Source organism: Schistocerca piceifrons, chromosome X, assembly GCF_021461385.2.
Source record: "Schistocerca piceifrons isolate TAMUIC-IGC-003096 chromosome X, iqSchPice1.1, whole genome shotgun sequence".
NCBI lineage: Eukaryota > Metazoa > Arthropoda > Insecta > Orthoptera > Acrididae > Schistocerca > Schistocerca piceifrons.
Window position 1 is genome coordinate 107,773,182 of NC_060149.1, and position 27,391 is coordinate 107,800,572.

The 27,391-nt window shown below is 42.3% G+C and overlaps 1 protein-coding gene across 2 annotated transcripts in view; it reads right to left on the reverse strand.

Moving 5' to 3' along the window:
• Positions 1 to 27,391, reverse strand: part of LOC124721590 (transcriptional activator protein Pur-beta) — a 336,588-nt gene that overhangs the window by 22,608 nt on the left and 286,589 nt on the right. For both annotated transcript variants that reach the window (XM_047246639.1, XM_047246640.1), the window contains one exon: positions 6,044 to 6,265. In XM_047246639.1, coding sequence (XP_047102595.1) covers positions 6,044 to 6,265 — 222 coding nt within the window. The remainder of the gene's footprint in view (positions 1 to 6,043; positions 6,266 to 27,391) is intronic.

Below are 27,391 nucleotides of genomic sequence, written 5' to 3' on the forward strand. Positions count from 1 at the left end.
ACATTGCGCATAAGGACCCCGAAGATAAGATACGAGAAATTAGGGCTCATGCAGAGGCATATAGTTGATTTTCCCTCATTCTGTCTGTGAGTGGAACAGGAAAGGAAATGACTAGTAGTGGTATGGGGTACCCTCCGCCACGTGCTGTATGGTCGATTGCAGAGTATAGATATAGAAGTAGATGTAACTACAGAGCCTTCACTTTTAACATCAGTTTGAAATAGCTGTCTCTCAAAGAAGGTACACTGTCACATAGCAAACACAGCACAATTCAAGATTACTTTAGCACCAGATTATCAGATATGACAGAAGGAACTGTTTTCTGAAAGCCGGAATACATAAATACGCCTATCACCAGATTTCCTCGCACACTTCATCAGCAAACATACATCCTCCACTCCTGACATAATACAGGAAGAAACAACTAAAGGAATGAGTAGTGCATAACTGGTTTATGACATTGAGACTGACCACACACAGTGTACAACCAGTATAATACGTGAATACATCTTCGTTTATGAGGGACTGTTGCTAAGGACGTTCTTCTTTTTTCATTTTTTTTTACAAATGTTTTGAATTGATGGAGCCTTGTTTGATCAAAACCTTGGTTAGTGTCTTCACCTGAAGAATTTTTAAGATACTGAAAGATTTAAACAACAGCTGACTGTAGTAATATTGGGAAGTGTTTGTGTTGTCTAGGCTGCAAACTGGTCGAGATGAATGAAAACATTTTTAATTGGCTAAAGTTTAACAAACATAAAATGTCTTAATTAATACTTTCAGATGTTATTTAAGACAGTATCACACTTACTTTAAAGTGTACCTGCATAAACGGGCCAAGGTAATAGCATACTCATTGTGGTGCTATCAGTAACTTTCTTTAGTAAATTGGGAACACTGTACTGTATTATGTACTGCAAATGGAAAAAAAACCACATGGAAGGTTATGGTTAAATTTCCTGTTGATGAGAAGGTCATTAGAGACAGGACACAAGCTCAGACTGAGAAAGAATACAGAAAGAAATTTGCTGTGCCCCTTCACAGGAGCCATATCAACATTCACCTTAAATCATTTAGGGAGATCACAGAACACTAAAATCTGGATGAGCAAATGAAGATTTGAACCACTGTTCTCCTGAATACAACTTGAGTGTTTTACCACAGCACCACCTCATTCAGTCACTGCATATGCAATGATGTGATGGTGAAAGGAAACTCTGAAATTGAAGGTAAGGAAAAAATAGTACACATGGGAAAAGAAACTTGTTTATTCTGTTGCCTACATTTCCTACATGGGATTTTTCTTTTCTTCCTATTTTACTGTCTCATTCTACTCCAAACAAAATTTCATCCATGGAAATCATTCCTGCACTGAGACCACTATATTCCAGAATATCTGGAACTTGTAAACGAACATGAAGGTGGCCACAAAGCAGTAAATGGCATAATGAAACCAAGCTCCCAGATTCCTTAGTAAAATGAGGGTGTTAAAACGTAACACAACTACAGGTCTGCACCTCACTACATTTTTTTACTGATTTTCTAACTCAAAAATTTTCTTAGTTTCTTATTTCTCCCTGGAGCTTTCATCCATCAGCTGCCTGGAACTAACTACCTTTATGTTCCGAAAGAGGAAGCCATAGCATTCATACTTTAGACAAATTTCTCTTAGCTCAGTACTGTTAAAATGCTCCAAACTGGTTAGTTGTGATTTGTCTTCAGTAGCTTAGTCCTATTTCTAAGAGACTTTAAGCTTTTTAATATACAATGGGGAGACTCTAAATTTGCACTGATGTACGAGAGGAACATACACTGATGGGAAAAAATTGCAACACCAAGAAAAAAAAGCAGATTAATGAAATTTTGGGAGTAAATTAGTCTAGGTAATGTATTTAAGTGATTAACACTGCAAGGTCACAGGTTAATGTAAATACGAGACACACCATTCTAAATGTGAAAAGCTGGAACATTAATAATAGGTGTAGCTATCAGGATGTTGAATACAAGCACGCAAATGTGTATGCATTGTGTTGTACAGGTGTCAGATGACAGTTTATGGGATGGAGTTTCAAGCCTGTTGCACTGGGTTGTCAATACAGGGATGGTTAATGCTGGTTGTGCATGACACTGGAGTTGTTGTCTGATATGTCCCATATGAGCTCCAACTGAGACAGACTGGTGATCAAGCAGGCCAAGGCACCATGTCAACATTCTGTAGAGCATGTAGGATTACAAAAGCAGTACGTGTACAAGTGTTATCATGTTAGAAAACACCCCTGGAATACTGTTGATGAATGGCAGCAAAACAGGTCAAATCACCAGATAGATGCACAAATTTGCAGTCAGGGTGTGTGGGATAACCATGAGAGAACTCTTGCTGTTGCATGAAATCGCGCTCCTGACCATAACTCTACGTGTAGGTCCAGTGCGTCTAGCATGCAAACAGGTTGGTTGCGGGACCTCAACTGGCCTCCTAACCAACACACAACCATCACTGGCATCGAGGCAGAACCAACTTTCATCAGAAAACACAACAGACCTCCACCCTGCCCTCCACTGAGCTCTTGCTTGACACCACTGAAGTCAAAAATGGCAGTGGTTTGGGATTAGCGGAATGCATGCTACAGGGCATCTGGCTCGTAGCCATCTTTGAAGTGACTGATTTGTAACAGTTTGCTGTGTCACTGTGGTGTCACCTGCTGTTAATATAGCTGCTACAGATGCAGTACTATGCACCAGAGCCATACAGAGAACATGATCATCATCCCTCTCTGTAGTAGACACGTGGCTGTCTGGAGGGCAGTCTTCTTGTGACTGTACTTTCACGTGACCACCGCTGCCAACAGTCATGTACAGTGGCTACATTCCTGCCAAGTCTTTCTGCAGTATTGCAGAAGGAATATCCAGCTTCTCGTAGTTCTATTACACAACCTCATTCAAATGCAGTCAGGTGTTGTTAAAGGTGTCTTTGCCACCTCAAAGGCATTCTTGATTAACATCGACTTACCATGTCCAATCAACCCGATTTGCATGCTGATAGTGGCGCTACTAGTGCCAGTCTTATGCAACTGGCACAAAATCTGAAGAGAGACTACCTTTCAGATGTAGAAACAGTCCTACCAACTTTTGTTTTTGTCTCACAACTCTTTCTTGGGGTTGTAAATCCCCCTCTTCAGATCAGTGTATAAAGAGATACATCTTCATGTGACATTACAATGGAAATATTAGTTATCAAGCGAAGTAGTGGCTCTGAGCACTATGGGACTTAACATCAAGCGAAGTAGTATAATACCCCACCTGAGGCCTGCAAAGCCTAATATACATCTTACATAATTTGGTGTTTTTCCCATAATTAATATGCGGTTCTCTGCATATGAACTCTCCCTTACCAGAATGAGATTTTCACTCTGCAGCGGAGTGTGCGCTGATATGAAACTTCCTGGCAGATTAAAACTGTGTGCCCAACCGAGACTCGAACTCGGGACCTTTGCCTTTCGCGGGCAAGTGCTCTACCAACTGAGCTACTGAAGCACAACTCACGCCCGGTACTGACAGCTTTACTTCTGCCAGTACCTCGTCTCCTACCTTCCACACTTTACAGAAGCTCTCCTGCGAACCTTGCAGAACTAGCACTCCTGAAAGAAAGGATATTGCGGAGACATGGCTTAGCCACAGCCTGGGGGATGTTTCCAGAATGAGATTTTCACTCTGCAGCGGAGTGTGCGCTGATATGAAACTTCCTGACAGATTTAATCTGCCCACCTATGGCGGCCCCTCCCCCCCCCCACCCCCCACTCTCTCTCTCCCTCTCTCTCTCTCTCTCTCTCTCTCTCTCTCTCTCTCTCTCTCTTCCCCCCCCCCCCCCTCTTTCCCTCCCCCCGCCACCCATTTCTCGTGTCTTGGGACTTCAGCTGTGGTAGGCCTCCCGCAATAGGAGGCAGGCAGGCTCCATCTCTTCTGCATGAGTGACATCATGAAGCGTGACTCCGCTTCCTATGCTACTGTGGTGACTGGGATTTCATGGTGCGCCTGTGCTGACCGCCTTCATTCTACATCACGCAGCCCGTTTTCCCCTCCACCACTGTCACTGGCGAAGGGGGCAGCAGGCTCCTCATCACTTCCGTACTACTTGCTGGTGACTGCTAGCCACACGCTGCAGCAGCCGTTGGGCGATGAAATGGACATCAGTGCTGTCACTGGTGTTTTCTTGATTCATAATATCAGTGCTTTGTGGGATCACTGTTTTTTTCCTTACTATGCATTTTTTGTGTCTAGTGTTTTTATATATGCATGTTGTTTTCCAAGCCCCTAGAAGGGAGAAGTGATATATCTTAACTTGTTATGCATGTGATTTCAGACTGTGCATGTCCATGCAGTTCACAGGTCCACTTGTAGAGGCCACTTGGGTCGGCCTCCTAGTGCGTTCCGGTGAGTCACCAAAAAATCGATATTTTTAAGTGATCACAAATGAGTGCTTGGCATATTCTGTAACCTGTGTTACTACCCTGCCCCCACCCCCGACATAGTCTGCAAACAGATATCCCAACACACCCCCAATCTTCCCACCACACCAAGAACCAGCTACAAAGGAGTGCCTCCTTCATAATTGAATACCATCCCAGAACAACTGAACTACATCCCTCGTCAAGGGTTTGATTACCTATCATCATGCCCTGAAATAAGGGATATCATACCCAAGATCCTACCCACCCCTCCTAAAGTGGTATTCTAACATTCTAGTCCATCCCTACACCACTCCCAATTCCAACCCCTCGCCACAGGGATCATATCCATTGGGAAAACCTAGGTGCAAGGCCTGCCCATTCCACCTACCCCACGCTTCCTATTTCAATCCCGTCACAGGCTGAGCCACCTGTGAAAGAAGCCATGTCATATACCAGCTCTGCTGCAATCATTACACAGCTTTTTACATTTATATGACTAGCAACCAGCTATCCATTAGGATGAATGGCCACTGCAAAACTGAGGGCAAGAGCAAAGTAGACCATCCTGTGGCACAACATGCAGTTGAACATAACATGCTCGATTTCAATGGCTTCTTCACAACCTGAGTGATCGGGATATTCCCCTCCACCTCCAGCATTTCTGAACTGTGCAGACGGAAATGACCCTTACAATACATTCTCTGCTCCCAGAATTATCCTGGCCTCAATTTTGGGTAACCTACGGCCACCACATCCTCCATGCAAAAGTTATGCCCCCTCTCTCCTATCGCCTCCTCCCTATATACGCCCAACACCTCACTGTGTGCCATACTCTGCCAACGCTCCCACCTGTCTTTCCCCTTCCCTGCTCCTCTCTTTTTCCACTCTACCAGCCCCCCCCCTCCCCCCCCAATCTCTCTGCCCCACAGTCTTCATGCCTATGTCTATTCCCTGCACATTTTAACAGACAGTGCTCTTCTTTTCCCCCCACCTGCGTATTTCCTGGACGTTTTAACAGACTGTGTTCTTCCCCCCCCCCCCCCCCCCCCCTCCCCACTATCCCTTCACTTTCCCCACCCCCTACAGATTGCTGCTTTCGTTCCAAGTGACAGCTGCATTCTGGTCTGAACTCCCAGTGATGGCAATTGTGTGCATGACGATGACGATTATGTTTTGGTTATGATTGGTTTGTGGGGCACTCAACACCATGGTTATGAGTGCCTGTATGAATTCCCAATCTTTTCACTGTCCAGTCTCACCATATTCCCAAATGATGAAACAATAAGGACTACACAAACACCAAATCCCCGGTCGGTCACTTGCATACTTCTGAAGAGGAAGACACGTAAAAACGGGAACCTTAAAAAACTGAATGTCTGATAAATAAGTACTTTTTGAAATCGAACCAATATTTTTTGCTCTTTAGTTTTAGTCAGTGTTATCAAGTTTTACATTATTCACCAAATTTCATTCAGAATTAGATGATAAAATCATCACTATAAAACAAAATGAAACATGTCAATCAATAAATGTACACAAAACTGTCCAACATTAACAACAGTTATCAGGTGTGTGGAACTTACAGTACACATACTTACCCTTAAAAACCGTCCACGAGAATTTTCCTTAAGATCTAGGTAGTATCGTCTGTTATCTTTTATCATCATTTCTGACTTTAATTTTCCATCTTCTGGTACATTTTCTGGGTTTGGAGGGCCTAAAGATGCATAATAGTCACTAAATGTTGATAAATGATCTCTAAATTCCGCTGCTGTTGAAAGGGCCAAATATATCTGACTCCGTCTTCCATCTGCACCAATCTAGAACACAAATTACATGTAATAAGCTATTTTATACTGCAAATTTTCTTGTTTACTACTGCAAATAATCAATATAATTTAATATTTTGTTGATACAGACTGACTCTCGTCACTGAATGTAATGGTTCAACGCAAACAAAATGAGAAACAGAGTTCTATTTCTCTCTTTTGTGGTTTCCAATGTTTCCAAGACCGGGCCCCTAGACAGTTCAAAATTCTAAACACAGTCTTTCTTTTCTTCTCTCACACAGTACAAAAACAATTTTACATAAAATAATAAAACAAAGAAAGAAGTTATCAAAACCTGTTTAACGAATAAAACAAAAATTTCTAGCAATGTATGTTCTTTGTGGGGACAGAAACACATTTATTCAACAGTGGTGGTGGTGGTGGTGGTGGTGGTGACAACATGAACTAAAACACAAGGTCAATATTGCTTACATATCCTACACAAAATCACAAAAAATTTTAGATAATAAAGAGTGTGTTGTGATGAAAACAGTGTTAGAAGACATAGAAGTATTTGCAAGGCAAATTTCAACGTATTCTCAGAATGATTTTCTTCTAATTCCATGGCATGTATCAATGGATCATGCAATGCTATGGATACCCCTCATTAGAACTACATCCAGTGGGGACGCTGCCTGGGCGTTCTTAAGGGGCACTGGACAGCCTTTCATTAGTGCTGCCTGTTCAAATCAAAGAAGCAACATCCTTTTGTGTGAGTGCTCCCGTCTGGGCACATACCTTTGGGTGGACACAGTATTGGATCAAGGTGTCAATTTTGGTGCGACGAGGAGGTCAGTTAGCTCTGGTAGTGACGGCATGGGGGTTGCTCTGCAGGCATCACAATCACCTTCAGATCCAGCATCAGTTTCGCATCTGAGGGATTTCTGCAACAGTGGTGCAACCTCCAGCATCCAACCAGTGACGATGTGATTTAGGTCCTTTCATCTCCTCCATGCTTGCTGCTGGAGGTCCTTCAGACTTTCGAACCAGCATATGTTTGATCACCTTGAAGTAAATCCTCTTTACTGAGGATGTATCCTAGATAGGTGATGGAAGGTTGAAAAAAATTAACATTCAGAAGAATTGCACTTGAAGTCCTTTTCAGAAAGAGCAGAGAAATCCCAAAGCAAATACTGTAGATGTTCCTCATTTGTACAATGTGTAAATGGGACATCATCAAGACAGATGGTGCACTGGAGAATAGTGTTGAACCTGATTCATACCTACATATATCAAGAGAAAGAGAAGAGATTACTTGAAACTTCAAATTACTTAGAAGTCAGACAGATACAATAACGCACATCATATCTTTCACAGCTGGGGAGGGAGGACATTCCATGTGTAAACCTCACAAACGAACAAGATAGAGTACAGTATTAAAAGAAAAAAAAATATTATTTGGTCCTGCTTTAGAGAAATTAGTTACTGTATTGTAATTTGGCACTTTGCACTGTACAAACAATAAAGATACAGCATTAAAGAGAAAGTACATTATATTGAACTTTATCTTGCATTAAGGAAATCAGATAATTTTGCTTGTTTCACTTTTTGTGCATTAAGCGTATAAACTTCATTTTGTAAATTTATTAATTTTTTACTACAGCTTTTCACACTGATGTAATGCCTGCACAAATTGATTGCACTTAGCACTTCACTAGGTTTAAGTGTTTCAAGATTCAAGTCGTCATCTCCATCTCCATCACTGTCACTTGAAGTTGGTCCACGTCCTCGATCATCACCACATTGCTGATGCACATCAGCAATAATCTCCTCATCCTGTAGTTTTGTGTACACACACTGTCATCATCAGAGGCAGTCTCTTCCAGTAAGGCACCAGCTTTACGGAAACTGTTGTTTATTGTGGACGATGATGCCAGCTGCCAGACAGTGGAAATAAATTTCATGACTAATAGTAAATTAATGGAGAGATTTTAATTTCCTGCATCAGTCAGTGCTATCAAATACTGAACAATTTTTTTTTTCTATAATGCACTTCGAAATATGCAATAATGCTCAAATCAAGTGGCTGTAGAACACTGGCACAATTTGGAGGGAAAAACTGCACTCAAACATTTTCCAAAACTACTTGGGGTGGATGTGCTGCAGGCAGATCCATAAGAAGAAGAATTCTCTCTCACTTTTTCTTAATGTCCGGTTTTTTTAACCACTGTCCCATTAAAATCATAGCAATGCAAGAATTTCTATTGCATTCATAATCTGTAGGTTTCATCTTTGCACCTTTGAAACACCTCGGATTCTTAGATTTTCTAATCAAAAGTGGAGAAAGTTTGTCAGATCCATCTGCATTCATTCATGGACAAGATGAACTGTTACGTGAATTTTACTTTTCTTCCCTCCATGGCATGAGTAACTCTACTCAGCTGATGTTTTTCTAGAAACCAGTCTGTAGAACACACCAGTCTCATCACAGTCATACATGCTTTGAGGTAAGATACCTAGCAGAATCTCATCAATCCAGTGTTGCACCATGACATTATCCACAGCTTTCGATTCACCAGAGATTTTTCTTACTGTGATTCCATAACGATCTTTAAATCCTTGTAACCATCCTGATGAAGCCTTGAAATCAACAGTGATGTTCACATTTCTACCTAAAGCTATCATCTTTGCTTTCAGATTGTTGCCAATGTTCAGTAGAGCTGCAGCCAGTTTTTGCTCAAACCATGTAAAAAGTGCCTTTCCCAAATCTACATAACTCCCTTCTTGCTGACGACTGCATTTTGCACCCAGTTTTAAAAACGTGTTCAAAATACTGTTTCTTTTGCTGATGAGTGTACATTCCTAAGTTTAAAGCAATTTCAAATTTTGTTTTGTGTGGATTAGCATCCACTTTTAGTATGAATTTTACTTTCTGACCTGGTGTGCACCTTTCCTTTTTCTGTTCTCCATGGTTGATCGAAAGCGATTGAATGATAGAATCACTTTTATCTTCTCAATTGTTACCACAAAAGAAATTCTCGTATTGAAAACAACAGCATCAAGAGTGTATTTATTTCCATGCCGCCTGCTCTGACTAACCTTGTCTTTGTCCCTTGTCTCCACAGCACCAGCACCAATTGCTCACTGTACTTGTATACACCAACAATTTTAAGGACTGTACCACAGGGCTTTTTTTTTCAAACAACAATGCTCTTTACAAATATGCAAAACTCAATTTCTTTCTCTGGAATTTGCTACATATAACACTGAATTACGTAAAAATGCATCACATATATATAATGTTTAATTAACACATTTTTAAATTACATTCTGCCAAGACTGACAAAACTTTACACATAAATCAGAATTATGCAAAACAGAGTTGCGTATAAATCAGGTTCAACTGTATCTGTTCTCAACTGTTCGAAAAAAAAGGGTCTCTCATGAGTCCACTTGGCAATTTATTATACTGGTAAAGGCCAAAAGGCATATTTAATACCAAGATTTTCTTTGACTCCTTAGTCAACAGAAGCTGGGGAAAAAACCTCTGTCACATCAAACTTCAAAAAGAATAGGCCAACAGCTTATTTGGAAGAATGTTTGTACAGCTGGGGTAAGGGATATGTATCCACTTCTTCTTGGGCACTGACATTAAGTTTAAAGTCAACCAGACAGGTGTCACTACGCTTACATACAACCATTATGGAAAAAAACCCACTGACTATAAAGAACAGGTTAAAGCACTTGCTATTTTTCCAACCTGTTTAATTACATTTTCGATTCATCATGAATAGCCAATAGAATGATGGACTCCAGAAAAACACAGCACTATAGAAAGTTTTAAAATAATGTCCTTGAAAATTTAAGACTGTTTCTAGAGCAGGCTTACACAATGGCACAAACTGGGAACATAAAGTGTCAGTTTCTGTACACGGCACTGAAGGCTGGATATTATTAACTGTATATTGAAGAGAAAACTAAAAGCTGAACATGCATCAAGCCAAAAAATTTTCTACAGGCAGATCAGTGACCATGTGAAAAGGCAATGGCCCGGTCATCTGTTTACACATCTCACAGAGCTTTGTTTGCATTATAAAAGGAACTTCATGTTGCCCGTAAGCCCACAATCTGGAATGCACACTGTCCAAAGGTCGACAATACTAAAGTATATCGATTGATTGATCACAGAGACAGAAGCACCTGTATCAAGTAAGAATATAATGGATAGATTCCTAATTTTCTGATAACAGTATTTTTCATGCAACCCCTGCATGATCACTTTCTGAAATAATGTTGATCTGAATCACAGACACATCTCCTATCAGACTAACATACTTCTGCAGTGTATCCCTTACAAAAACACTTTCGGCACTCACAAGGGAACCTCCCCATTGCACCCCCCTCAGATTTAGTTATAAGTTGGCACATTGGATAGGCCTTGAAAAACTGAACACAGATCAATTGAGAAAACAGGAAGAAGTTGTGTGGAAGAATGAAAAAATAAGCGAAATATACAAACTGAGTAGTCCATGGGCAACATAGGCAACATAAAAGAGGATCCGAGCTCAGGAGCATCGTGGTCCCGTGGTTAGCGTGAGCTGCTGCGGAGCGAGTGGTCTTCCCTCGAGCAAAAAGTTTACTCATTTTATTTTTGCAAAGTTATGATCTATCCGTTCGTTCATTGACGTCTCTGTTCACTGTAATAAGTTTAGTGCCTGTGTGTTGCGACCGCACCGCAAAACCGTGCGATTAGTAGATGAAAGGACGTGCCTCTCCAATAGGAACCGAAAACATTTGATCGCAACGTCATAGGTCATCCGATTCCTCCACAGGAAAACACGTCTATACGACACGTGACGGCATGTGCGTCACATGACAGGAATATGTTGTCGACCCACCTAACTTGCACACTTGGCGAATGGGTAAAAAGATTCTTCTACCTTGCCCGATTTAGGTTTTCTTGTGGATGTGATAATCACTTCCAAAAAAGTGATGAAAACATAAGAGTGTGTCACATTAACTGCAACAAATGAATGCAACAGTTTCACAGTCGCACAGTTTTCTCTGTGCTCTGTCAAAACATATGTTTTTAATGTTTTCAAATTTTTCCGTGTGTAGACCGTCAAATCCTGCATATGTCCAAGCAAATCTGAACATGTCCTGGAATTTTGGAGAGCGAAGCTGATTATGTGTGAGTGCCTGAACTCTGATAATTGTCTGAAAATAAAAAATTAAACTTTTCACTTGAGGGAAGACTTGAACCAAGGACCTCTCGTTCCGCAGCTGCTCACGCTAACCATGGGACCACGACGCTCCTGAGCTCGGATCCTCGCATATGTTGCCCATGGACTAGTCAGTTTGTATATTTTGCTTATTTTTTCATAGTTCCACACAACTTCTTCCTGTTTTCTCGATTGGTCTGTGTTCAGTTTTTCAAGGCCTATCCACTGTGCCAACTTATAACTAAATCTGAGGGGGGTGCGATGGGGAGGTTCCCTTGTCAGCATCACAACAAGGGTAAACCCAATGTGCATGTAAGGTGAAACACTCAGGCAAACTAAGCAGTACCCATATGTGACATCTCTGAAACTCAAGAAATCGAGTAGAACGGAGCGGGCAGGCTGTCACTGGGAGAGACATGTTTAATACATTACAAAAGTTCCATAGCATTTTGTTAATCGTCATTAGGGCCATCATAGACACTTCAAAAGCATAAACTACATGCAACACCTCTGCTAACACAGATCTGACTGACTTAAGGTCGGTGGGCGTACATCTGTGTTGGGGGTGAGACGAATTACAATGTCCCTAATTAAACATTCCACATATGATATCCCACAAGCACACATAATATTAGACTTCCTACTCAATCCCTGAACATCTGCAATCCATGAAGAACATCTTTCATAGTCTGATTTATGATGTTGCAAAAAATTCTAATAGACCAGGTTGACATCCGAATGCTCTTGGGCATTGTTGAATTGCTGGAAAATTGAGATAGTCCAATCTTTCACCAAAACCCAGTGTTGATTAAGGTGGCTTTGTCACAAGTCCAAAAATTATTCACACTATCCTATTGAATTGGAATCTTCTTTGTCATCAATTTTTCAAAGTCTAGTGGCCACAGGTCAACTCTCACTTGCGTTCAGTAGCTAATGTGTTCCATTCCACAGCTAAATGAAGTACTGACGGTGACTCTGCATAACAGTTGCTATATCTGGATATTATTTGGACAGCCTCTTTATCTCCCAGTACCTGCTGCAGCCTACATCCTTCTGAATCTGTTTAGTGTATTCCTCTCTTGGTCTCCCTCTACGATTTTTACCCTCCACGCTGCCCTCCAATACTAAATTGGTGATCCCTTGATGCCTCAGAACGTGTCCTACCAACTGATCCCTTCTTCTAGTCAAGTTATGCCACAAACTCCTCTTCTCCCCAATCCTATTCAGTACCTCCTCATTCGTTATGTGATCTACCCATCTAATCTTCAGCATTCTTCTGTAGCACCACATTTCGAAAGCTTCTATTCTCTTCTTGTCCAAACTATTTATCGTCCATGTTCCACTTCCCTACATGGCTACACTCCATACATATACTTTCAGAAACGACTTCCTGACAGTTAAATCTATACCCGATGTTAACAAATTTCTCTTCTTCAGAAACGCTTTTCTTGCCATTGCCAGTCTACATTTTATATCCTCTCTACTTCGACCATCATCAGTTATTTTGCTCCCCAAATAGCAAAACTCCTTTACTACTTTAATTGTCTCATTTAATACCTACTCCGAATTTTTCTTTTGTTTTCTTTACTGCTTGCTCAATATACAGATTGAATAACATTGGTGAGAGGCTACAACCCTGTCTCACTCCCTTCCCAACCACTGCTTCCCTTTCGTGCCCCTCGACTCTCATAACTGCCATCTGGTTTCTGTATAAATTGTAAATAGCCTTTCGCTCCCTGTATTTTACTCCTGCCACCTTCAGAATTTGAAAGAGAGTATTCCAGCCAACATTGTCAAAAGCTTTCTCTAAGTCTACAAATGCTAGAAACGTAGGTTTGCCTTTTCTTAATCTAGCTTCTAAAATAAGTCGTAGGGTCAGTATTGCCTCACGTGTCCCCATATTTCTACGGAATCCAAACTGATCTTCCCCAAGGTTGGCTTCTACCAGTTTTCCACTCGTCTGTAAAGAATTCGCGTTAGTATTTTGCAGCTGTGACTTATTAAACTGATAGTTCGGTAATTTTCACATCTATCAACGCCTGCTTTCTTTGGGATTGGAATTATTATATTCTTCTTGAAGTCTGAGGGTATTTCGCCTGTTTCATACATCTTGCTCACTAGATGGTAGAGTTGTGTCAGGACTGGCTCTCCCAAGGCCGTCAGTAGTTCTAATGGAATGTTGTCTACTCCCGGGGCCTTGTTTCGACTCAGGTCTTTCAGTGCTCTGTCAAACTCTTCACGCAGTATCATATCTCCCATTTCATCTTCATCTACATCCTCTTCCATTTCCATAATATCGTCCTCAAGTACATCGCCCTTGTATAGACCCTCTATATACTCCTTCCACCTTTCTGCTTTCCTTTCTTTGCTTAGAACTGGGTTTCCATCTGAGCTCTTGATATTCATACAAGTGTTTCTCTTTTCTCCAAAGATCTCTTTAATTTTCCTGTAGGCAGTATCTATCTTACCCCTAGTGAGATACGCCTCTATATCCTTACATTTGTCCTCTAGCCATGCCTGCTTAGCCATTTTGCACTTCCTGTCAATCTCATTTTTGAGACGTTTGTATTTCTTTTTGCCTGCTTCATTTACTGCATTTTTATATTTTCTCCTTTCGTCAATTAAATTCAATATTTCTTCTGTCACCCAAGGATTTCTATTAGCCCTCGTCTTTTTACCTACTTGATCCTCTGCGGCCTTCACTACTTCATCCCTCAAAGCTACCCATTCTTCTTCTACTGTATTTCTTTCCCCCATTCTTGTCAATTGTTCCCTTATGCTCTCCCTGAAATTCTGTACAACCTCTGGTTTAGTCAGTTTATCCAGATCCCATCTCCTTAAATTCCCACTTTTTTGCATTTTCTTCAGTTTTAATCAGTTTGTGGTCAGAATCCACATCTGCCCCTGGAAATGTCTTACAATTTAAAACCTGGTTCCTAAATCTCTGTCTTACCATTATATAATCTATCTGAAACCTGTCAGTATCTCCAGGCTTCTTCCATGTATACAACCTCCTTTTATGATTCTTGAACGAAGTGTTAGCTATGATTAAGTTGTGCTCTGTGCAAAACTGTATCAGGCGGCTTCCTCTTTCATTTCTTAGCCCCAATACATATTCACCTACTACATTTCCTTCTGTCCCTTTTCCTACTACCGAATTCCAGTCACCCATGACTATTAAATTTTCGTCTCCCTTCACTATCTGAATAATTTCTTTTATTTCATCATACATTTCTTCAATTTCTTCATCATTTGCAGAGCTAGTTAGCATATAAACTTGCACTACTGTGGTAGGCATGGGCTTCGTGTCTATCTTGGCCACAATAATGCGTTCACTATGCTGTTTGTAGTAGCTTACCCGCACTCCTATTTTTTTATTCATTATTAAACCGACTCCTGCATTACCCCTATTTGATTTTGTATTTATAACCCTGTATTCGCCTGACCAAAAGTCTTGTTCCTCCTGCCAGTGAACTTCACTAATTCCTACTATATCTAACTTTAACCTATCCATTTCCCTTTTTAAATTTTCTAACCTACCTGCTCGATTAAGGGATCTGACATTCCATGCTCCGATCCGTAGAATGCCAGTTTTCTTTCTCCTGATAACGACGTCCTCCTCAGTAGTCCCCACCCGGAGATCCGAATGGGGGACTATTTTACCTCCGGAATATTTTACCCAAGAGGACGACATCATCATTTAACCGTACAGTAAAGCTTCAGGCCCTCGGGAAAAATTACGGCTGTAGTTTCCCCTTGCTTTCAGCCATTCGCAGTACCAGTACAGCAAGGCCATTTTGGTTAGTGTTACAAGGCCAAATCAGTCAATCATCCAGACTGCTGCCCCTGCAACTACTGAAAAGGCTGCTGCCCCTCTTCAGGAACCACACGTTTGCCTGGCCTCCCAACAGACACCCCTCCATTGTAGTTGCACCTACGGTACGGCCATCTGTATCGCTGAGGCACGCAAGCTTCTCCACCGACGGCAAGGTCCATCGTTCTTGGGGTGGAGGGGGGGGGGGGGGGGGTGTAGAATATAACGTTACATAAATAATCAAATTGAGCAAAACATACCTGAATAAACTTTTACTGGCAGGTCAGAATGTTGCAATGGTAGAACCACATAAACTTTTTCACCACACAATACAGTTCAGAACTCTTACATGCATAATACGTGGTCTGCTGAAGACTGGTATGCTCCCTCTGGGGTTTAGAAATTAAAATGCGATGTATGCCACAAATTCTACATTGGTCAAATTGGAATGATGTATTTAGCGAGCATTGTTAACCAAAAAATTCACTCTGCATTTGCTGAACACCTGAAGACTACAGGGCACCGGCCACTCACATTTTATGATCTTTGCATTTTATATTGTGCTCATAAAGACAAAACACCTGATTTGTTGGAAGAGTCACAAATCATTAAATGTACATGTGCGATCAAAACAAACAATTGATGAACTATCTGCTAACTACTAGGAACTAAAGCTATTATGATTCGATGAAGTCAGTTTTTTTTTTTTTTTTACTTAATTTGGTTAGGCTCTTCTAACGGGTTTCTATTTCAGTTTATCAATCGCTGCTCCCCAACTGATTCATTCTTAGACATTATACTTTTCAAGTTAACTGGGCACTTACTGTTTTAGGAAATCGTTTTATCCTTGTTTACAGGATGACACACATCTTTGTTGGTTACCGTATGGTTTTATTTAGATGCATCTGTTGTCACTATTTCATCTATTTGGAGGACTTCTATGTTTCCTTTTATGTGTGACTATGATTCAATTAATTGTGATCTCTACAGCGACTCAACTAATTTTAGATGTTTTCTGTAAGGATTAAATATACCATCATACAGCTGCTTTGAGTACCAACAATGTGTGTCCTCTGCAGTCACTGAATGCAGGCCTCATTCCATTGCTTGCCTGTGTGTCTGCTTGATGCTCCTGCCATGGAGTTGCGGCGGCACCTCTGTGTATTCTGTTTAAAGGTGCATACTTCTTTGTGAATGTTGTCCTACTACTGCACCATTCTGACCAACTGGTATGTCTTTATTATGTTTCATTCAGTTTGATTATTTATTCAACATTTATCCCACCATTACACGATATTACATTAGTTGTTTTTGATCAGGCCTCTGTGGGTTCATCCAATTTGGTGCGCACTTAAGTCTAGCATAGAGCCATTTTATGGCTTTTAAAATGTTTTAGAAGGAAAATTTTAAGGTTAGAAGCAATTCCTTATTCACATTAAGAATCGTGAATGCTAGTACCATACCTAATTTTTACTTTGTTTGTTATCCCTATAGATAAGTATGAAGATACCCCACGAAGGTGAAACATGCTAATAAAGGAATAAATTGCAACTATAAATACACATTGTGAGCTATAAAATGAGAAAACAAGAACGAAAGCCACTCTAGTGCCAGCTGAATAGGACTCAGAAATATTTGTTAGTTTGAAGTTTGTTCACTCTCAATGCCAAGGCCACATTAACAGCTGTTGTTTAGTTGCTTAAAACCTCTTGTTTGCAGTACATCACATTGCTGTTTTGTGTTTAATGTCTGACTTCTGAGTTCAGATGTTCTCAATTAAAGGTAAATGAATAAGACGAACACACCAGGCAATACTGACCCCTATGACTTCTCTTCGAAGATAGATTAAGGAAAGGCAAACCCGCATTTATAAACTAAGAGGAAGCTTTTGACAGTGTTGATGGCTACACTCTCTTTCAACTTCTGAAGGTAACAGGAGTGAAATACAGGGAGCAGAAGGCTATGTACAACTTGTACAGAATCAGATGGCAGTTATGAGAGTCAACAGGCATGAAACGGAAACAACGGTTGAGGAGGGAGTGAGGCAGTGTTGTACCCTATCCCCAATGTTATTCAATCAGTACATTGAGAAAGCAGTAAAGGAAACCAAGGAAAATTTTGCAGAAGGGATTCAAGTTCTGGGAGAAGAAATACAAACTTTGAGGTTTGCTGATGACATTGTAATTCTGTCAGAGACTGCAAAGGACTTGAAAGTGCAGTTGGATAGAATGGACAGCGTATTGAAAGGACAATACAAGATGAATATCAACAAAATCAAAACAAGGGTAATGGAATGCAACTGAATTAAATTAGACGATGCTGAGTGAATCACAATAGGAAATGAAGTACTAAAAATAATAGATGAGTTTTGCTATTTGGCCATCAAGATAGCTGATGATGGTCAAAGTATAGACGATATAAAATGCAGACTGGTAATCACAAGAAAAACATTTCATAAGAAGAGAAATTTTTTAACATCGAATATGTATTTAAGTTTTAGGAAGTCTTCTCTGAAGGTATTTGTATGGAGTGGAGCCATGAATGGAAGTGAAACATGACGATAAACAGTTTGGACCAAACGAGAATAGAAGCACTTGAAATGTGGCACTACAGAAAAATGCTGAAGATCAGATGGATAGAGCATGTAACTTAAGCGGAGGTACTGAACAAAATGGGTAGAAGAGAAATTTGTGGCACTATCTGACTGAAAGGAGGATCTTTGATAGGATATATTCTGAAACATCAAGCGACCACCAGTTTAGTATTGGATGAAATAGGATGCAGTAGTTATTCAGAAATAAAGATGCTTGCACAGGGTAAAGTAGCATGGAGAGCTGCATCAATCCAGTCTATGGACTAAACACGACAACGACAAATGTGATGTCATTTTTTCTGTTGTAGGCCTATGTTTCAATAGTTTGATACTGAGGTTACTGCTAAAATGTCTTCATGCATCTCTTTTGTAAAAAAAAAAAAAAAAAAAAAAAAAAAAAAAAAAAAAAAAAAAAAAAAAAAAAAAAAAAAAAAAATCCAGATGTTTCGAAGGTAGAAAAATATGACTTTTATAGAAGGTACTTCAATGAAAATTATGATTATAGATTTGGATATTCTCAAATCAATGTCTGCAGTACTTCTAAAGAACCACTGCAAAAGATAAGAAGTCCACATCTGAACGAAAATGCAAAGCAAACTGTTGACACCAAAAAGATCATTCATGTTTGTCATGCTCAGAAGTTGTACAATAATAAGAAGGCAATAAAAACTCTTTATTGTAATGACTCTTTTGTTGGAGCACTTGTATTTGACTATATGCAAAATCTTCCCTTACCAAAACTGTCTGCTCAGGAAGTGTTCTATCTGATGAAACTATGGTTATTACTATTCTGCTTACGTGAATTGAAAAAAGATTCTGCAGATTTCTATGTTCATCCAAAAGGAGAAGCTAACTTTGAACCTGACAAAGTATATAGCATACTGTGGCTGAAAATAAACAACATGGACCCTGAAATTAAACAACTTCACATTTTCAATGATGCCTGCAGAGGTCAAATCCCCAACACCACTTCTGTGCACTTTCTCCTTGCATTGGTTGTTACTGGGTGATTTAGAAAGATTGCAACGGCACTCCTTTCTTCAACTCGATCGCAGTTTTGAGACTGCATAAAGGAAAATCTGACAACTAGATAGAATTTACACACCATAACAATATACTGATTTGATTCAATCCTCAAGGAAGACAGGATACTGTGCTAATCAAATCTCTGCTTAAACTACCTGGATTGCAAGAACTGTGTAACACTTATATAGATTAGAAGTAGGTTTATATTATGTAACTGTGTATCTGCAATTATGAAGTGTGTACTCTGTGTTATTTAAACTCCTTGATCTGTGGCAAGAAAATCAGAGTTTTGTAATGTATATATGAAAAAAGCAAAAGGATATGTTAAAATGATAAATTATTATAATATGTGTATGTTCAAAAAATAAAATGTTTATTGAAAGCTGATTCCTGTTTAGGGCACTTGTATTTGTAACATGTAAAAGCAACAAAAGTGGAATGGCGCGATGTAAAAGGTGGTTTTGGTGGTCGAACTGAGCAACTCCTTTGTGTGAACGGAACACTGTATGTAGCTAGCCGTAGCACGCTACACTTTGACAGTACTAAGAGAGGCAACTGGAAGCTGCTTTATAAAGGATTTGCCTCGGATGTGGATCTGGCTATTATTTGGTATTCTTGGCATAAAGGACTGGCTCTAATATGCTGAAAATCCGACACCAAGAAGAGATCTTATAGAGCATTTGAACATCAAGAGCCGTGAGCCATTTAGCCACCATGTCACTTGTCACCAATCATCACCACCGCTTCACTAACTTCATGCATTCAGTAATGTACACACATCAAAAAAAGTTTTGCATCACCCCGGTTCCCAGAACTTCTGCAGATAGACGTTGACTGAGGATATTGAATCACAGACACAGTCCCTTTGACTGTTCAGAGATGTCACTAAACCCGCCCAAACATGTAAACAACCATGCATGAGCAGCACCTATTAGACGGACGGGGTCTGACAACCGATCAGTTCCAGTCATTCCACCAGGAAGGAGGAACATGGCTCGTGTTGTCTGTAGTTCAACCACGCCTAGACAGTCAATACCGCAATTTGATTGCGCCCGCATTGTTACTTTGTGCCAGGAAGGGCTCTCAGCAAGGAAAATGTCCAGGCGTCTCGGTATGAACCAAAGTGATGTTGTTCGGGCATGGAGGAGATACAGAGAGACAGGAACTGTCTATGACATGCCTCGCTCAGGCCGCTCAAGGGCTACTACTGAAGTGGATGACCACTACCTATGGATTATGGCTCAGAGGAACCCTGACAGCAATGCCAGCATGTTGAATAATGATTTTCATGCAGCCACAGGATGTTGTGTTACAACTCAAACTGTGCGCAATAGGCTGCATGATGCGCAACTTCACTCCCGACGTTCATGGCGAGGTCCATCTTTGCAACCACGACATTATGCAGCACAGTACCAATGGGCCCAACAACATGCCAAATGGACCGCTCAGGATTGGCATCACGTTCTCTTCACCAATCAGTGTCGCATACGCCTTCAACCAGACAATCGTTGGAGATGTGTTTGGAGGCAACTCGGTCAGGCTGAACGCCTCACACACACTGTCCAGCGAGTGCAGCAAGGTGGAGGATTCCAGGTGTTTTAGGGTAGCATTATGGAAGGAGCCATAATGGCTGTACTATACGTGAATGCCATCCTCCGACCAATAGTGCAACCAAATCGGCAGCATATTGGTGAGGCATTTGTCTTCATGGACATCAATTCGCGGTTCCATCGTGCACATCTTGTGAGTGACTTCCTTCAGGATAATGACATTGCTCGACTAGAGTGGTCAGCACGTTCTCCAGACATGAACCCTATTGAACATGCCTGGGATAGATTGAAAAGAGCTGTTTATGGACGACGTAACCCATCAACAACTCTGAGGGATCTACACTGAATCGCCATTGAGGAGTGGGACAATCTGGACCAATGGTGCCTTGATGAACTTGTGGATAGTACGCCACGATGAATACAGGCATGCATCAATGCAAGAGGATGTGCTACTGGGTATTAGAGGTAGCGGTGTGTACAGCAATCTGGACCATCACCTCTGAAGGTCTTGCTGTATGGTGGTACAACATGCAATGTGTGGTTTTCATGAGCAATAAAAAGGGTGAAAATGATGTTTATGTTGATCTCTATTCCAATTTTCTGTACAGGTTCCGGAACTCTCGGAACCGAGATGATGCAAAACTTTTTTTGATGTGTGTATGTGGGCATGAACCAGTTAATTTGTGTGTCATTTTAATAATAATCACAAAACATAAATTTGTGCCCGAAACCATATTTTCTGTCCTGATCACGTACCTATGCAGGGTCCTCACCTAAGTGATGCTAAAACTGAGTATCCTGATTTAAATGAACAAGTCTTGCATTCAAGTTTTAAAAGTAATTTTTTGTATAATGTAAAAGAAGTAGTAAAAGTTAAAGCAAAAACCATGAAAGTGGTTTTTGCTAAAGTATCCTTAGTTTATTACAAAATATAGTTTTGTAGGATTACAGTACAAGATTGTGTAATTATTATTGTCCAGAATACCTGCTTCACATGTGATAAAAAGGCAAATACGTTATGTTCATTTTCAAAAATAATATGGTTTTGATTTCTATCATGAATGGTTCCTTTTTTTAAGTTAATTAAGCCCAGTGTTGTATTTTATTGTCTAGCAAAGTAAATTATGAACTACTCCAAATGAAGTGAATGATTAGCATTTTGAATTAGTCTTTTCTACTGTAATAATCAAAGAGTGTTGACTAGTGAAACTATACTAGTTTATGGGTCCCCATTATATTCTCCACCTACTAGGAAAAAATGAATTATTACTCTTGCTAAGGAAAGCTGGTGTATGTAGAGGAGCTTAAACAGTTTATTTAATCTGTTAGTCATCTTTATTTGTGCTATTCATGTCAGTCAAGATAGGAGCCCTTTATGTCCAAAATTAGTTCTGCTCTTCATGCAGTAACATTTCAGTATTTGATTAAGTAATGCTCTTGAGTGTAGCTGTTATTAGTAAGAGCGTGGTGCAAATTTACTTCCTATAAGTTACTGGTGTGTGCATTATTGGTAACTGCTGCTACACACAGTTCAGAGTGCACTGTGTCACTTTGTATCCTGTTTGCTATTTAAAGGGAAATCTCAACGAAAGTACATAAAGTCTGGGAGCACTTTCAAAAAACCCTGAAAGTGTGTTTTTTTTTTTTTTTTTTTAGGACCACAGTGTAGTTTGGTAATTTGACGATAGCGCTAGTCGCAAATGTGGTGAGCTCAGGTGCGGAGAGAGCTTTCTGTGTGTTGAAGTTTGACAAAAACAAGTGTGATACAGCTGTTCAACAGATGTTTAGAACCAAGTATGGTAAGAAGCCACTAACAAGGAAGGCCATTTACCACTGGCACAAAAAATTCATTACAACGGGTTGCTTGTGCCTGGCAAATAGAAGCGGACGTCCCAGTGTGAGTGGAGTGAATGCGGAGCATGTACGAGAAACATTCATAAGGAGTCCAAAGAAATCAGTGCATCCCGTGAACTCGAAATGACACCAATGACAGTGTGGAAAGTCTCGCAACAGAAGCTGTCTATGAAACCATTCAAACTGGAGTTAGTGCAGAGGCTCAATGACGACGACAAAGACAAGCGTTTTGAGTTTTGTTCACAGTTGCAACAATTGAATGAGGATGGGAAAGGCATTGTTGATCACTTAATTTTTAGTGACGAAGCCACTTTTAACACTAATGGCAAAGTGAACAGGCATAATTGTCGAATCAGGGGTACAAAGCATCCACACGAATGCATTGAATTTGAGCGTGATTCTCCAAAGGTAAATGTTTTTTGTGCCTTGTCACCTCGAAAACTGTACAGGCCATTCTTCTTCACCGAGAGCACTATCACTGGATATTCCTACTTGGAAATGTTGCAGCAATGACTAATGCCTCAAATGCAATCGGACTTTCCATTCATCTTCCAGCAGGATGGGGCTTCGCCCCATTTTCATCGTGAAGCTTGTCGGTACCTGAACACAGAGCTGCCGCATTGATGGATTGGCCATGCTACAGAAGGGCACAGCTGTTTCGTGAAATGGCCTCCCCGATCAGCAGATCTCACTCAGTGTGACTTTTTTCTGTGGGGACACATTAAAGATCTGGTGTATGTACTGCCTCTACCATGTGATGTAACAGAGCTCCGGGAGAGAATACGGGAAGCGATTGCCACAGTTGACGATGCCATGCTGGGATGGATATGGCAAGAATTCAATTACTGTATTGATGTCTGCTGGGTCACTCATGGTTCGCATATCACACAACCATTGAACCGTCAGTATACACAACGTCAGAGCCTTGAAACGCGGCAAGGATTGAAAGAAAGCGGCGGTGGAGGGCCTCAAGAGGGACTGAGTCCTTCGGGCCCTGTACCAAATCAAGCTGAAGGCATGGGAGGGCAACACACCACGAGGGGTATATGCAGAGGGGCCCGGAAAATAAGTGGAAGCGGGAAAACCTCAAGCCCAGAGAGAAGAGCTCTGACGCAAACTGTGATTGTACACCCTGACCGGGTCCGCCGTTCCGGAACATGGACGACCAACTGAGGGAACAGGAGACGATAATTGGGATGCCAGGGCAAGCTACAAACATGTGTAGCATAAGTGGCCAGTAATCGTTGTTGCAGGAACCGCAATGGAGGGACACCTGCCTCCACAAGTATGCTGTTGACAGGGCTTGTCCGGAAAGCTCCAGTGGCGAGTCGGATCCCACTGTGAAGGATGGGGTCAAGCAACTGCAATGCGGAAGGTGATGCCGAACTGTAATCCAGGCTCCCATAATCTAGACGGGACTGAATTAACGCCTCGTACAGCCGTAGAAGAGTAAACTGATCGGCACCCCAGCTGGTGTGACTCAAGCAACGAAGAGCATTAAGATGCCACCAGCACGTCTGTTTAAGCTGCCGAATATGAGGGAGCCAAGTCAACTAGGTATCAAAAACCAATCCCAAAAACTGATGCATCTCCACCACAACAAGAGGTTCACCGTCAAGATAAAGCCGTGGCTCAGGGTGAACAGTGCGTCGCCGGCAGAAATTCATAACACAGGTCTTGGCAGCCGAAAACTGGAAGCATGCGCTACAGCCCAAGACTGTGCCTTGCGGATAGCGCCCTGCAGCTGGCGTTCAGCAGCTGCAATGCCAGTGGAGCTAAAGTATAGGCAGAAGTTGTCAGCATACAAGGAAGCTAAGACAGACGTTCCCACCACTGCAGCAAACCCACTAATTGCAATTAAAAAGAGGTAGACACTTAAGACAGATCCTTGCAGTACCACATTCTCCTGAACTCAGGAGGAACTATGGGAGGCTGCAACTTGCATGTGGAAGGAACGAGGCGACAGAAAATTTTGTATGAAAATTGGGAAGACCTCAACCATGAAGCATAGAGAGGATGTGATGTCGCCATGTCGTATTGTATGCCTTCCGCATATCAAAAAAGATGGCGACCAGATGCTGACGGCGCGCAAAGGCCGTACAGATGGCAGACTCCAGGAACACCAGATTATCGGCGGCAGAGCAGCCCTTACACAGAACCCACCCTGAGACGGAGCCAGAAGGCCCCAAGCCTCAAGTCGCCTCTGGCTCACCATGCGTTTGAGCAACTTGCAAAGAACGTTGGTGAGGCTAATGGGGCGGTAGCTGTCCACCTCCAGTGAGTTCTTGCCAGGTTTCAACATAGGGATTACAATGCTTTCCCACCATTGCGACGGGAACTCACCCTCAACCCAGATACTGTCAAAAAGTTCTAGGAGGTGTCACTGGCAGTCCACCGAGAGGTGTTAAAGCATCTGACAGTGTATGCGATCTGGCCCGGGAGCCGTATCAGGCCAAGCGGCTAGGGCACTTTGGAATTCCCACTCACTGAACAGAGCATTGTACGATTCAGGGTGGCACGTGTGAAATAAAAGGCTCTAACTTTCCAACCGCTCCTTCAGGGAGTGGAAGGCCAGTGGGTAATTTGCAGAAGTGGAACTCTGAGCAAAATGCTCCCCTAAGCGGTTTGCAATTGTGTCAGAGTCAGTACAGGCTGCTCCATTCACTGAAAGCGCAGGTAGCCATAGTGTCGCCTGATCTTGGCCCAAACCTGCGATGGAGAGGTATGGAGGCCAATGGTGGAGACATACCTTTCCAAGCACTCTTGTTTGCGTTGGTGAATGAGGCGGCGGGCTCATGCACGGAGCTGTTTAAAGGCAAAGAGGTGTGCCAATGAGGGATGCCGCTTGTGATGCTGGAGTGCCCGCCTGTGGTCTTTAATCGCCTCAGCGATCTCGGGCGACCACCAAGGCGCAGTCCTCTGCCGAGGGGACCCAGAAGAACAGGGAATGGCACATTCTGTGGCAGTAACAATGCCGGTGGTGACCGAGTGAACCACCGCATCAATGGCATCATTGGAAAGAGGCTCAATAGTGGCAATGGAGGTGAACAAGTCCCAGTCAGCCTTATTCATTGCCCATCTGCAGGGGCGCCCAGAAGAGTGACGCTGTGGCAGCAACAGAAAGATCGGAAAGTGGTCACTACCATACAAGTCTTCATGCACACTCCATTGGACAGATGGTAATAGGCTAAGGCTGCAGATCGAAAGGTCAATGGCTGAGTACGAACCATGCGCCACACTGAAATGTGTGAAGGCACCAGTATTTAAAAGAGAAAGGTCGAGTTGTGCCAATACTTGCTCAATGATGGGGCCTCGGTCTGTTGCCACTGATCCACCCCACAGAAGGTTATGAGCGTTGAAGTCGCCCAGTAACAGAAAAGGTGGCAGCAATTGGGCTATCAGCGCAGCCAGGACATGCTGCGGGACATCACCATCCAGTGGAAGATAGAGACTGCAGACAGTAACAGCCCGAGGTATCCACACCCGAACAGTGACAGCCTCTAAAGGTGTTTGTAGAGGGATGGACTCGCTGTAAAAAGAGCGAAGGACATAGATGCAGACGCCACCAGATACCCTCTCATAAGCTGCCTGGTTCTTATAATAACCCCGATAGCCATGGAGGGCAGGGCTTCGCATCGCCGGAAATCAAGTTTCCTGAAGAGCAATGCAGAGGAAAGGGTGGAAAAAACTGTTTCAGTTCCACTGGAGGATGACAATGTCGATGGCCGAGAAAGGCACGAAGGGACTGAGGAGGCAGATTACGCCGCTGGGTCACCTGCTGTCACCGACTGAGTACCGACGGGAGCGACATCCATCATGTCTGAGGGACCGGTGAGATCTAGGTCATCAGCGGATGCCAGAATCTCCACTGCATCCTCAGACGCAGAGCTTGTAGGCAGCAGTGGAGTGGGTGCCACAGCAATTTCCTTGGTCTTAGGGGTCTTCGATTTCTCACGCTATTCCTTTGGTTGCCCTTGCTGGGAGGGCTTCTTTGATTCAGTCTCCGGGACTTAAGAGGACCGCTAAGCCCTACAACCAGCTACCTGGGGCTTCTTCAGCCCCTGGCGGGTGTCTGGTTTGCCACTGGTTGGAACCTGGGAAGGGAGTGACCCAAGGGACCCCTTCTCCGGCTTAAAAGTGGGGACTGGTGTCCCTGATGGTTGGGGGGGGGGGGGGGGGGTGCTGCTCTCGAGGTAGGTGGTGCAGGAGCAACAGGGTGAGAAGTGCCCCCTACCATCAAGGGGGCAGGTGTGGTCCTTTGGCTCTGAGAGTTGACTGTATGTGATACAATGGATGGAGCTGTAACAGGAGTGACAGTGGCAGCATAAGATGACGTCATGTGCACGGGATGAAGCCATTCAAATTTCCATTTAGCCTCAGTGTAGGTCAGTTGGTCCAGGGTCTTGTATACCATTATTTTTCATTCCTTCTGTAGACTCTTACAGTCCAGCAAGCAAGGGGGATGGTGCTCTCCGCAGTTGACACAGATGGGAGGCGAGGCACATGGAGTATCGGTATGGGATGGACGACCACAACTGCGACACTGGAAGCACAGCGGGAAGACATATGGCCGAACTTCCAACACTTGAAGCACCGCATCGGGGGAGGAATATATGGCTTGACATCACAGCGGTAGACCATCACCTTCACCTTCTCGGGTAATGTGTCATCCTCGAAGGCCAAGATGAAGGCACCAGTGGCAACCTGATTATCCTTCGGACCCTGGTGGATGCGCAGGACGAAATGGACGCCTCGTCACTTTAAGTTGGCACGCAGCTCGTCATTAGACTGTAAAAGAATCTCTCTCTCTCTCTCTCTCTCTCTCTCTCTCTCTCTCTCTCTCTCTCTCTCTCTCTCTGTGTGTGTGTGTGGGGGGGGGGGGGGTCTGGTGCAGTTTTCCAATGTTAGTGTTTTATGTACTTAGTTTTTAATAAAAAAATTTATGTTGTTACAGCATGTTTGAAGTGTAAGCAAACCTTTTCCACACATGTGTAAATACAGCAGTACTGCATACTTCATAATTAGGCTGAATGCTATGGCTAGCATTCTGTGAGTTGAAAGTGAACTGCTGCACCATCATGTATTTACCACATGTTATTGCATACATCAAGTGGGACA